At 52.4% G+C, this 12183-nt stretch overlaps 1 protein-coding gene across 6 annotated transcripts; it reads right to left on the bottom strand.

Annotated features, from left to right (window-relative positions):
- Positions 1-485: 485 nt before the first annotated feature.
- On the bottom strand, positions 486-12091 carry CRELD1 (cysteine rich with EGF like domains 1). Of its 6 annotated transcripts, none has more exons than XM_019023517.2 (11): positions 11981-12052; positions 11221-11413; positions 10916-10998; positions 8079-8189; positions 7644-7735; positions 4484-4660; positions 4304-4399; positions 2617-2700; positions 2342-2437; positions 1999-2133; positions 486-1149 (listed from the first exon to the last, which is right to left on the bottom strand). In XM_019023517.2, the coding sequence occupies exons 2-11, from the start codon at positions 11392-11394 to the stop codon at positions 935-937; spliced, it is 1263 nt and encodes a 420-aa protein (XP_018879062.1). In that variant the 5' UTR covers positions 11395-11413; positions 11981-12052; the 3' UTR covers positions 486-934. The 6 variants fall into 6 exon arrangements, with proteins under 6 accessions (XP_018879062.1, XP_004033614.1, XP_055238892.1 ...); XM_004033566.5 differs by having other exon boundaries at positions 11913-12000; XM_063703631.1 differs by lacking the exon at positions 11981-12052 and adding an exon at positions 1419-1612 and having other exon boundaries at positions 1123-1149; positions 11221-11974.
- Positions 12092-12183: the final 92 nt, after the last annotated feature.

Raw genomic sequence — 12183 nt, 5'->3', positions numbered from 1 at the left:
AGGATCCTGTACTCATAGGAGGAAGGAGAGACTGGAGGCCCTGCCTCCCAGTCATTCTAAGTCCTGTGTATTGGACGGAGAGCAGGACTCCGAGGAAAGGTTGCTTGAGGCTTGGAGGCTCTGGTCATAATGGCGACCACACTTTCATTGAACATCTGTTGTGTACTGTCCAGGTCTTCACATTTATCACCTCATTTAATTCTCATGTTAAGCCTGAGTGGAAAGCATTATGAAGCCCATTTGAGGAAAGAGAAGAGTGAAGTTCAGAGGCAAAAGTCATCTGTCCAGGGTCCTTTGCCAAATGACAGCTGGCATGGAACCCTCCTAAGGCTGATTCCTCTATCCTCCTTCTCCTAACAGCACTTCAGGGGCAACCTTCTCCTCTATCTTTTCTCCACTCACCATCAAAGAAGCCCTCAATTTCCCAGGATTCTAGGACATTTCCCTAAGGTGGGGGTGGTGGGACAGGTAGTAAGACGGAAGCCTTTTAACTTTCCAAGACCTTTATTTCCTGAGATGAATAAATAAGTGGCAATGGGGGGTGGGGATGTGGTGAACACAGAACAGGAGCTGGCAGCATGCAGCTGGCAGGAGGGGGCTGTGACGGCCCCACCCGTGAGGACCACCTCATCCTAAGCAGGGGCCAAAGCTCACTAGCAGCCACCATTAAGGAAAAACTTTTGAAATTCACACATTGTGAAGCCTGCCAGTCCCCTCCAGGTGAAGAGCTCATGGTATCCACCTTCAGGGCTACTTTTTACCCCAGGGGCCTTGTCTGCCCGGGCCTGGGTACCTGGGCTGCTCTGTAAGGCAGGTAGGGGTGCTTACCCCACTCTCAAAAATAAACCAAGCTGTCCTGAGTGTCCAGCAGGAGGGCAGCCCAAGCTCTGGGGGCAGCGTGGGTGGGAGGAGGTCCTACAGGTGGTGGCCGCGATTATCTGCCCTTGATGAAGCCCTCCAGCACACGGTCACTGCGCTCTGACAACCAGTAGCCAGTCATGGCCGCCACAGCCCCAATGAAGATGGCGGTGAACACCAAGTCGCCCTTAGCAGCCAGCGTGGCCAGTGCACAGATGATGATGCCAAAGAACATCTGCTGCAGCACCACCAACTCGTCCTCTGTCATCTCTGAGAAGAAGCCCGCTGACTCTGCAGAGGAGCAAGAGATGCAGCCTGGCACTCGTATCCCTGTTCCTGGTAGTTCTTGGAGTCTCCCCAGAACTCCCACGCACCTGATCATCATGGCCACCAGGCCTGCCCAGCAAGCCAGGCACACAACATTTACTGCTCAAAACCACCCTGCAAGGGGCAGTTACCATCCCTGTCTCACTAAATGGGAAAGTGAGGCTCAGAGAGGTAAAGGGGTTGGACTTGCCAAGGCCATGTGGTGGACGAGTTGGGGGCAGAGCATTTATTACGTGTATGAGTCTCGTTCCACGGTCAGACTGTCTGGATTGGGATCCCAGCTCTGCAACTTGCTTGCCATATAGTCCTGGGAAAGTAGCTTCATCTCTCTGCATCTTCGTTTTTACATATGTAGAATGGGGATGAGAACCCAACTTCCAGCGTCGGGTTGTTTCAGGGGTTAAATAAGTTAAGATGGGGAATGCACCTAGAACAGCATCTGACACAGTAATTGGTGGGGAAATGGTCCCTGCCACCATCATTGTGATTACCCTGCATCTCACCACACCCCCGGCCTAGGACAGCTCTCAGCAGGCCAGGGCAAACACTGGTCCCGTTGGATAGATGAGGAAACAGGTTAAGGTGGCAGACTGATTTGATGCCAACTCTGATTCCCTTTGTACCCTGGAAGGTATAAGGCTGCTGAGAGCCAACCTGGAGATCAGACGTAGAGCCCGGTCTCAGTGCAGCCTCCAGGGGGCTGGGTGGCAGTAGGGATGGGGCAGGGCCTGGAGCTGCCACTGCTACCTGGGGAAGGGGCTTGCCTGCCTTCTCTTTGAATGAGGACCTCCCCTCTCCCGCCCCAGGGCTCACCTGGGATCTGCTCCTTCACACAGATGCCTTCCATCTGCTTGTAGCCCTCAGCACAGATGCAGCGATAACCGCCCTCGGTGTTTTCACACTGCTTGTTCTCTCCCGGACACACCTCTGTCTCACACTCATCCACATCTTGAGGGGAGGGAGGGGTCAGAGTCCTGCTAGGGCCCCCCACCCAGCACCCTGACTCCATCTTGTCCATCTCTCAACACTCCCCTCTGCCCTTGCCCAGGCAACATTCCACCCTTCCTTCCCCCACCTGCCCATATTCCAGCCTCTTCACCATTCACGCTGGGTGAGGCACTCCCAGGTGCCTGTGTTCCATTAGCAGGAGACTCACCGAGACACTTGGAGCCCACCTGCTGATAGCCAGGGCTACACTTCTTACAGCGACCTGGCCCTGCCCCCATGCAGCCTAGGCAGGCCTTGGCACAGTCTGGAGAGAGGAGAGAAAGATGAGGGTGAGATGTGCACCTAGGCCCAGGGGAGCCACGCTCCAGAAGCGGAGGCCGGGGGTGCTCTGAAGCCTGAGAAGGGGAAGGTTTGGAGGGACAGGTGTGGAGCAGCTCTTCCTCCCCTCCTCACATCCCCTCCTCTGCAGAAGTAGACACTGACCTCGGCACTCATAGGAGCCCTCAGTGTTCACGCAGAATTGGTCAGCTCCACAGTTGGCTCCCTCTGTGCCACACTCATCAATGTCTGCAGAGAGGTGAGCAGGGTGAGAATTTCAATCCCTATTTAGTAGGGAAGCTGAGGCCAGAGCCGTTGGGGAATGGTCTTGCCTGGGATTAAATGGTACGGCAGAGACTGCAAGCTGTCTACCAACACAGAAGCAGACTAGCTGGACTTCAGGCTGCCCAGCCAGAGACCACATTTTCCAACGTGTCTTGAAGCTAAGTGTGTCCCTGTGATTGAGTTCTGGCCAACAGGATGTAAACAGGAGTGATGAGCTCCACTGTTAGCTTGGTCTTAAAACAATGCTTGGACTCCTCAATGCACTTTCTTTCCCTTCTCCCTTCCTGAGTGCTGGCATGTGGGACACAGAGATGCCCATGACTCAGCTTCAACCATGCAGACAACGCCCAAGGGGATGATTGTGCAGTAAGTCACAGGAATAATCTGGGTACTGGAATGATTATGACTAGCAGAGCTCCCCTGCCAGCCTGGACTACTCACTTTGGGACTGTAATATGATAAAAAAAAAATAAACCTCTACCCTCTAGATTCTTTTTTTTTTTTTTTGAGATGGAGTTTCGCTCTTGTCACCCAGGCTAGAGTGCAATGGTGTGATCTTGGCTCACTGCAACCTCTGCCTCCTGGATTCAAGCGACTCTCCTGCCTCTGCCTCCCGAGTAGCTGGGATTACAGGCACCTGCCACCATGCCTGGCTAAATTTTTGTATTTTTAGTACAGACAGGGTTTTGCCATGTTGGCCAGGCTGGTCTCGAACTCCTGACCTCAGGTGATCCACCCCGCTTCAGCCTCCCAAAGTGCTGGGATTAGAGGCGTGAGTGAGCTACCACACCCAGCCAACCTCTATATTCTTTAAGCCACAGTCTTTTGGGGATTTTTGTTACAGCAGCTTAGCCTTTACTTTAGTCTATATAAGTGGCTAGGCTGGGACCAAACCAAGTCTTGAACCCAGGTTTCCTGACCCCAAGTTCAGTGTCCTCATTCTCCTAGCCAACCCTTCCTCATTTTTTTTTCTTTTTTTTTTTTTTTGAGATGGAGTCTCCCTCTGTTGCCCAGACTGGAGTGCAGTGGCGCGATCTCGGCTCACTGCAAGCTCCGCCTCCCAGGTTCATGCCCTTCTGCCTCAGCCTCCTGAGTAGCTGGGACTACAGGCACCCGCCACCACGCCCAGCTAATTTTTTGTATTTTTAGTTGAGACAGGGTTTCACCATGTTAGCCAGGATGGTCTCGATCTCCTGACCTTGTGATCTGCCTGCCTTGGCCTCCCAAAGTGCTGGGATTACAGGCGTGAGCCACCGCGCCCAGCCCCTTCCTCAATTTTTAAGACTTGGCCAAAGTAACGCCTCCTCCAAGAAGCCTTTCCTGATTCCCCATCACCACTTCCACTGAACTAGATCAGAGGCATCTCTCACTGTACACAGGGTCTATACTACACAGTACCTGTGTACTGGACTGTAAGTATCTGGTTACTTTTCTGCCTTCCCAGCCAGGTTGAGATCTCCATGAAGGTGGAGCCTAGGCTAGTCTAGCCCAGGCTTGTGTTGAGAGAATAAAGGACCAAGCCCAGGCCCCTGACCATCTTCCCAGACCTAGCTAGGGCCCCACTTACCTACACACTTGAGGTGATGCAGGGCCCAGCCCTTCTTGCATTGCAAACAGTTTGATTCCTCAGGTCCTGAGCATCGGGCACAGGGGCCAAAACAAGCTGGGTGGAATGGGGACAGCATGAGGATGGGCAGGCAGGTGCCCCATCTGCCCCTGCCCAGTGCCACACCTTTTGGCTACCTACCCGAACATACCAGATGGCTGGCGTTGCGTTCTGCCTCAAAGTAGCCAAGGCCACACTGGCCACAGGCCTCACCCCCGTAGCCGGCTTGGCAGTCACAGTGCCCGCTGCCCCCTCGTGTCCCTTCTCCTTCACACTGCCCGTAGCCACCGCAGGGCCTCTCTGTTCCCCCAGGACAGGCTGTGGGAAGACACCAAACCAGGTGAGGTCATCTATACAACCTTGATATACAAGATGATTCTCCCTCTCCCTCTCCCTCTCCCTCTGATGCCAAGCCGAAGCTGTACTGTACTGCTGCCATCTTGGCTCACTGCAAACTCCCTGCCTGATTCTCCTGCCTCAGCCTGCCGAGTGCCTGCGATTGCAGGTGCGCGCCGCCACGCCTGACTGGTTTTTGTATTTTTTTGGTGGAGACGGGGTTTCGCTGTGTTGGCCGGGCTGGTCTCCAGCTCCTAAACACGAGTGATCCGCCAGCCTCGGCCTCACGAGGTGCCAGGATTGCAGATGGAGTCTTGTTCACTCAGTGCTCAATGTTGCCCAGGCTGGAGTGCAGTGGCGCGATCTCGGCTCGCTACAACCTCCACCTCCCAGCCGCCTGCCTTGGCCTCCCAAAGTGCCGAGATTGCAGCCTCTGCCCGGCCGCAACCCCGTCTGGGAAGTGAGGAGCGTCTCTGCCTGGCCGCCCATCGTCTGGGATGTGAGGAGCCCCTCTGCCTGACTGCCCAGTCTGGAAAGTGAGGAGCGTCTCTGCCCGGCCGCCATCCCATCTAGGAAGTGAGGAGCGTCTCTGCCTGGCCACCCATCGACTGAGATGTGGGGAACGCCTCTGCCCCACCGCCCCGTCTGGGATGTAAGGAGCGCCTCTGCCCGGCCGCGACCCCGTCTGGGAGGTGAGGAGCGTCTCTGCCCGGCCGCCCGGTCTGAGAAGTGAGGAGCCCCTCCGCCCGGCAGCCACCCCGTCTGGGAAGTGAGGAGCGTCTCCGCCCGGCAGCCACCCTGTCCGGGAGAGAGGTGGGGGTCAGCCCCCGCCGGGCCAGCCGCCCCGTCCGGGAGGGAGGTGGGGGGTCAGCCCCCCGCCCGGCCAGCCACCTCGTCCGGGAGGGAGGTGGGGGGTCAGCCCCCCGCCCGGCCAGCCGCCCCGTCCGGGAGGGAGGTGGGGGGGTCAGCCCACCGCCCGGCCAGCCACCCCGTCTGGGAGGAACGTGGGGGGGTCAGCCCCCCGCCCAGCCAGCCACCCCGACTGGGAGGTGGGGGTGTCAGCCCCCTGCCCGGCCAGCCGCCCCGTCCGGGAGGGAGGTGGGGGGTCAGCCCCCCGCCTGGCCAGCCGCCCCGTCTGGGAGGTGAGGGGCGCCTCTGCCCGGCCGCCCCTACTGGGAAGTGAGGAGCCCCTCTGCCGGGCCACCACCCCGTCTGGGAGGTGTACCCAACAGCTCATTGAGAATGGGCCATGATGACAATGGCAGTTTTGTGGAATAGAAAAGGGGGAAAGGTGGGGAAAAGATTGAGAAATCGGATGGTTGCTGCGTCTGTGTAGAAAGAAGTAGACATGGGAGACTTTTCATTTTGTTCTGTACTAAGAAAAATTCTTCTGCCTTGGGATCCTGTTGATCTATGACCTTAACCCCAACCCTGTGCTCTCTGAAACATGTGCTGTGTCCACTCAGGATTAAATGGATTAAGGGCGGTGCAAGATGTGCTTTGTTAAACAGATGCTTGAAGGCAGCATGCTGGTTAAGAGTCATCACCACTCCCTAATCTCAAGTACCCAGGGACACAAACACTGCGGAAGGCCGCAGGGTCCTCTGCCTAGGAAAACCAGAGAACTTTGTTCACTTGCTTATCTGCTGACCTTCCCTCCACTATTGTCCTGTGACCCTGCCAAATCCCCCTCTGCGAGAAACACCCAAGAATGATCAATAAAAAAAACAAAAAACCAAAAAAACAAAAAAAACAAAAAAAAAACCAAGATAATATTTTCTGCTCTGCATATCAGTAAACATTTTTGGAGAAGAAAATTAATTTTAATGACATAATATTTTGTCATAAAACTGACATTTACTTAACCAATTTCCTCTTGTGGAACAATTAGATTTTATAGACCTTTTATTTATTTATTTATTTATTTTTAGTGACAGGGTCTCGCTCTGTTTCCCAGCCAATGACGTGATCATAGCTCACTGCAGCTTCGAACTCCTGGGCTCAAGCAATCCTCCCACCTCAGCCTAGGGGGACAACAGGCTGCACTACCATGCCCCACTATTTTTTTTTTTAAGAGACAGGGTCTTGCTCTACTACCCAGGCTGGTCTCTCAAACTCCTGGCCTCAAGTGATCCTCCTGCCTCAGCCTCCCAAAGTGCTGGGTTTACAGGTACGAGCCACTGCACCAAATATTTTCTTTTTTTTTTTTTTTGCAACAGAGTCTCGCTCTGTCGCCCAAGCTGGAGTGCAGTGGCATGATCTCGGCTCACTGCAAGCTCCGCCTCCCGGGTTCATGCCATTCTTCTGCCTCAGCCTCCCGAGTAGCTAGGACTAGAGGCGCCCGCCACCACGCCCGGCTAGTTTTTTGTATTTTTTAGTAGAGACGGTGTTTCACCATGATAGCCAGGATGGTCTCGATCTCCTGACCTCATGATCCACCCACCGCAGCCTCCCAAAGTGTTGGGATTACAGGTGTAAGCCACCGCGCCCAGCCAATATTTTCTTTTACAAAGACTGAATTTGCCATCTTTGTAGCTAGCTCTTTATCTGTAGCTTCAGGAAAGACTGCTCTAAAAGAGGCTGGTAGTAAGTTCAGCTCTTGTGCCAGGACTGTGTGTGAGGATGGATGGCGATCATGGAGGCTCCAGGGCAGCACCCGCCCCTCCCCAGGAAGGTACCATAGTCCGATCTGGCATGGGAAATGAAGGGGCTGGGAAGTCTATCATTTCTTTAATACATGATGATAACCATACTGCATATGACTCAGTCTAGCCCCTGTGCTTTCTCCAAGCCTTTCCCCACTGATTTGCCCATCTCCCCAGCCCTGTGAGGCGGGCAAGAACTGAGGTCCAGAGAAGTTTATCTGAGTAGCCTGAGTTCACACAGCGAACTAGGGACAGAGCCAGGACTGGATCCCTGGACTCGGTGGTCCCCTCCCATCCCCAAGAGCAACTTAAAAACTCACGAAGGCAGGAGGGCCCGAAGGTGCCTGCGGGGCAGCAGAGCTTCAGGGAATCTGAGCACAGCCACTGGAAGAGGTCCGGGGCCTCCTGCTGCCTGAGGCAGGGGCAGGGTGGAGGGAGGTGGGGAGGAGGCGCTGAGATAGTGTCATAAGTGCTGTTCCCATTCCCCCATGCCTGAATCTGTGATTCAACCCAGCTTGGACATAAGACCCAAAAGGCCATCTGACCAATGCCCTTTCCCCATTTGGCAGAAGGGTAAACTGAGGCTCAAAGTGGAGCGCAAGTCCCCTGGCAAGTTCTTAGCAGACCTGGGTTTGGAAGGAGCACAACCAGGACATGGGCCCCAGCATGCACCCCCCTGCTTGTTGGCCAAATCAAGGCCTTATCACCAGGCCCCACCTGTGACCCACTTCCAGGGAAGGCCCTTTGCCACTCACTTGTGAAACCACCAGCTCTCCACCAGCTCCTCACTCAGCTCCAGCAGGCGGTGGCACTCGAAGTCCGACTTGCTGCACACACCCTCCAGCACCTCTACCAGGCGGGTCTCACTGATCGGACAGGGCAGGGCTGGTGGGAAACATGCCCCACCCCACCCACCACTCTCCTCAAGTCTCTCTCCACCCTTCCTCGTGCGGTGAAAATATCAAAGGAGAGGCCATGAGGTATAATGGAAGGGGTCATGGTTCTGGGAAGCAGAGAGACCTGGGTTCAAATCTAGTGGTAGATCTAGTGGGCAAGTCACTTAACCTCTCTGAACCTCTTTGTTTTGTCATCTGTAAAATGGGGATGACAGTACCTTCCCTGCAGGTTTGTTGTAACATACATCAGTTCCTGCATCTGAGCAATGGAATATAATACCCTTGCTGGGTAGATATGGCTAAAAATACATCCTATAACAAGTGTTGGCAGGGATGTGGAGAAATTAGAATCCTCCCACACTGCAGGTGGCAATACAAAATGGCATCACCACTGTGGAAAAGCAGTTCCTCAATAAGTAAAACATGGAATTGCCATAGGACCTGCCAATTCCACTACTGGATATAGACCCAAAAGAATGGAAAACAGGTGTTCAAACGAAAACTTGTACACAATGTTCATAGCAGCACTATTCACAACAGCCAAAAGGTAGAAACAATGCAGATGTCCATCAACTGATGCACGGTTAAACAAAATGTGGTACAGCCAAATGAGAATATTATTCAGCCATAAAAAGGAATAAGTATTGATATATGCTACGGTATGGGTGAACCTTGAAAACATTATGCTAAGTGAAACTAGCCAGACACAAAAGGCCACATATTTTATGATTCCAATGAAATCAGCAAATCCATAATTTCTGCTTGACTAACACAAATTAGTGACTGCCAAGAGCCAAGGGAAGGGGAGAATAGGGAGTGGCTGTGTAATAGGTATAGGATTTTTTGGGGGGGTAATGAAAATGTTCTGGAACTACATAGTGGTGATAGTTGCACAACATTGTAAATGTTATTAAATGTCTTTAATGGGAATTTTTTATGTGTATTTTACCACAATTAAATATATACATATATATATACACGCATATATATACGCACATATATATACGCATATATATGCACATATACATGCATATATGCACATATATATACACATATATATGCACATATACACGCATATATGCACATATATATGCACATATATACACATATATACACACACACACACATATATATATACACACATATATAAATATTTGATGTCTTATATCCTGTATTTAAAGGGTCTGGCACAGTGCCTGGCATATAGGAGGTGATTTAAAAAAGCAAGCAACGCAGGAGCCATTACAAAGATGGAAGTGCCTCTGGGGTTGTCTTAGCCAATCCCCTCATTCCTGAATGAGGAAACTCAGGCCCGGCGAAGGGAAAGAGAAAATGACCAATGTTACATAATAGCAAAACCTTTATTTCTAGTGGGCATCCCAGTTAAGCCTTTTCCACACTTCTATGAAATAGGCAAACCAGGTATTAATATCCCCATTTTACAGGTGAAGAAACTGTGGCTCTGAGAGGTTAAGAACCGACAACCAGGTCTAACTCTGAGCCTTTGCTGACTCCTCTTCCATCTGACTTTGAAAAGCTGGAGGGCTCAGGGCTCGCCTTTCTGTATCCTTCCCATGCCTTTCTTTACATACTGACTATGTAATGGCTTTCTGTATTATATATATTGACTATATAATGGCTTTCTGTATAATGGCTTTCTGTATCCTTCCCATGGCTTTCTTTACATACTGACTATATAATGACAACTCTCAAATTCCTGTTTCCAATTCCTACTTTTTCTGAATTCCAGATTTGTATGGAGTCTACCTGGATGTCTAATGGACATTTCAGCGCAATACGTTCAAAGAACACCACATCCCACCCCTCCCCTAAACCTTCTCGGTTTCGCATCTCACCATCTTAGAAAACAGCTGCACTACTCACCCAGTTGCTCAGGCCCAAAATCTAGTAAGCATCTTTTATTCTACTGTTTCTCTATACCCATAATGAATCTATCACCAGGTCCTATTGTTCTCTCTGCAAAATATACCCAGACTGTGACCTCTTCATCATGTCCTCCACTAGATACCACACTAGCTTGTGTTGCCTTCGTGCCTAGATGATGCACTTGCCTCCCAAACTGGTCTCCCTGCTTCCTCCGCCCTTGCCCCTTACAATCCGTTTGCTACATAGCAGTGTGAGTAATCTTTAAAGGTATAAAGAAGACAGTATCACTTTTTCTGCTCATAACCTTCCAAGAGCTTCCCATTACACTCCAAAAAAAATCTAAACTCTTTTCTGTAGCCCTCAAGGCTTAAGCCTTTGCCTTCATCTTCTAGCACTCTCCCCTTGGCTCACTCCACTCCAGCCACTTCTCGAATACACCAAGCTCAGTCCCATCCTCTGCCCAATTCCCTCCCTGTCACATAGCTCGCTTCTTCACTTCCTGTCTCTCTGTTCAAATGCCAAACCTTGAACACCTTGCCTCCCACCGTCCTGCAGTCTACCGTGCTTCACTGTTTGTTCTTCATCTGACATAATATTATTCACTTACTCATTCACTGCTTGTCTTCTCTACTAGAATGTGAGCTCCAGGAAGGGGGGATTTTGCTTGCCTTGTTTACTGCTATACTATAGATGTTCAGTGCTATTTGTTGAATGAATAAGTGCTCCCCAAGAGTTCCTAGCCCTACACCAGCAGAGCAGAGATTTGGCGGGGAGGGGAATATACACCCCTTCCCCCAGCAGCCCCTTACCTGTCTTTGTATTTGGACAAATTCTCTTCCTCCCAGGCAGTGTTTCCACCTCCAAAGTTGTCCCGGATGGTTCTCTCCAGGCCCTGGAAACAGAAAATTAGTAATAGCTAAGTACAGTGCCTGGCACATGCTAGCACTTCACTGTTCTACTGACTAGGAAACTGAGGCACAGAAAGGCAACCTGCCTAGGGCCATACAACTAGTAAGAGACCAAGATGAAACTTAAATCCACGCAGATTTGCATCCCAGAGTTCCCCACTCTAAATCGCTGTGTTCCCCTCTAACGAGGCTGCCGGTGCACCCACCTTGTTAAAGCTGTCAACCAGTCCCCGGCAGGTATGACACGGATGGGGCTGAGGCGGGGGAGAAGACTGGGCAGGTGGAGAGGGCTGGAGCCAGATAGGGCCTGGGAGGTTGAGGAAGAGGCTGAGGCCCCAGAGCACAGCTGGGACTAGGCCCTTCGGGGGCCATGGGGCCATCTTTACCCAAGCTGGGGACCTGCAGATAGAGGGCGTGGAGAGGCTTCACTGAAGGAGTCAGGCCCCACGCGAGAAAGAAAAAGGTCTGTTCTAAGGTGCCGTGGCGCTGGGATCTGCGTTATTACAAGCAAAAGAGGCCAAACTGGGTATTGCAGGAGCTGTGGGGATGGGTGGGGAAAGGCGCATAAGATGCAATTCCAGAAGAGAAATAAGTTATTCTCGCTAGCATGGGGTGGAGAGGAAAGTGGCCTCGCTCCTTGACAAGGGGGCAGAAGTCAGCCTCTTGTTTGAGGGTCTGATAAAGAATATTAGGGGCCGGATCCGCAGAATTAGGGAGAAGAGATCAGATTCCAAGTACTGAAGGAGAGGAGGCCAGAGGGGTTGTCTTGGGGGAGGTGTCCGGAACCCCGGGCTTGGACGGAGGAGCCCGGATCCGGATATGAAGGGAAGGGATCAGATTCAGGGCCTCGCAGAAGGGCAAAGGCACGGCCCACGAGCCGGCAGAGAAGGATCCAGACCCTCGTAGGCCACGGAGAAGGAAGAAGCGACCACCCCAGCCCGCGGGCCCCGTGGGCCGTCTCCTCACCGCGTCGCTGCCACAGCCTGCGTAAAACGTACAACCCCCACCCGCGCCGCAGTCCAGGGGGCGGAGCTTGCCGCCCAGCCAATGGCGACGGGCCATGTGCCATTGCGTCACCCCACGCCAGCCAACCAGAGGCGGCACCGAGCTGCACCTGTCCGGGGTTTAAAGGGCCGCGGGGCTAGGGAACGACGTTTGCCAGCCCCGCC

Source organism: Gorilla gorilla, chromosome 2 (assembly GCF_029281585.2).
Source record: "Gorilla gorilla gorilla isolate KB3781 chromosome 2, NHGRI_mGorGor1-v2.1_pri, whole genome shotgun sequence".
Lineage (NCBI taxonomy): Eukaryota > Metazoa > Chordata > Mammalia > Primates > Hominidae > Gorilla > Gorilla gorilla.
Note: the sequence above shows the minus strand (reverse complement) of the source record. Positions and strands in the feature narration are given on the sequence as shown.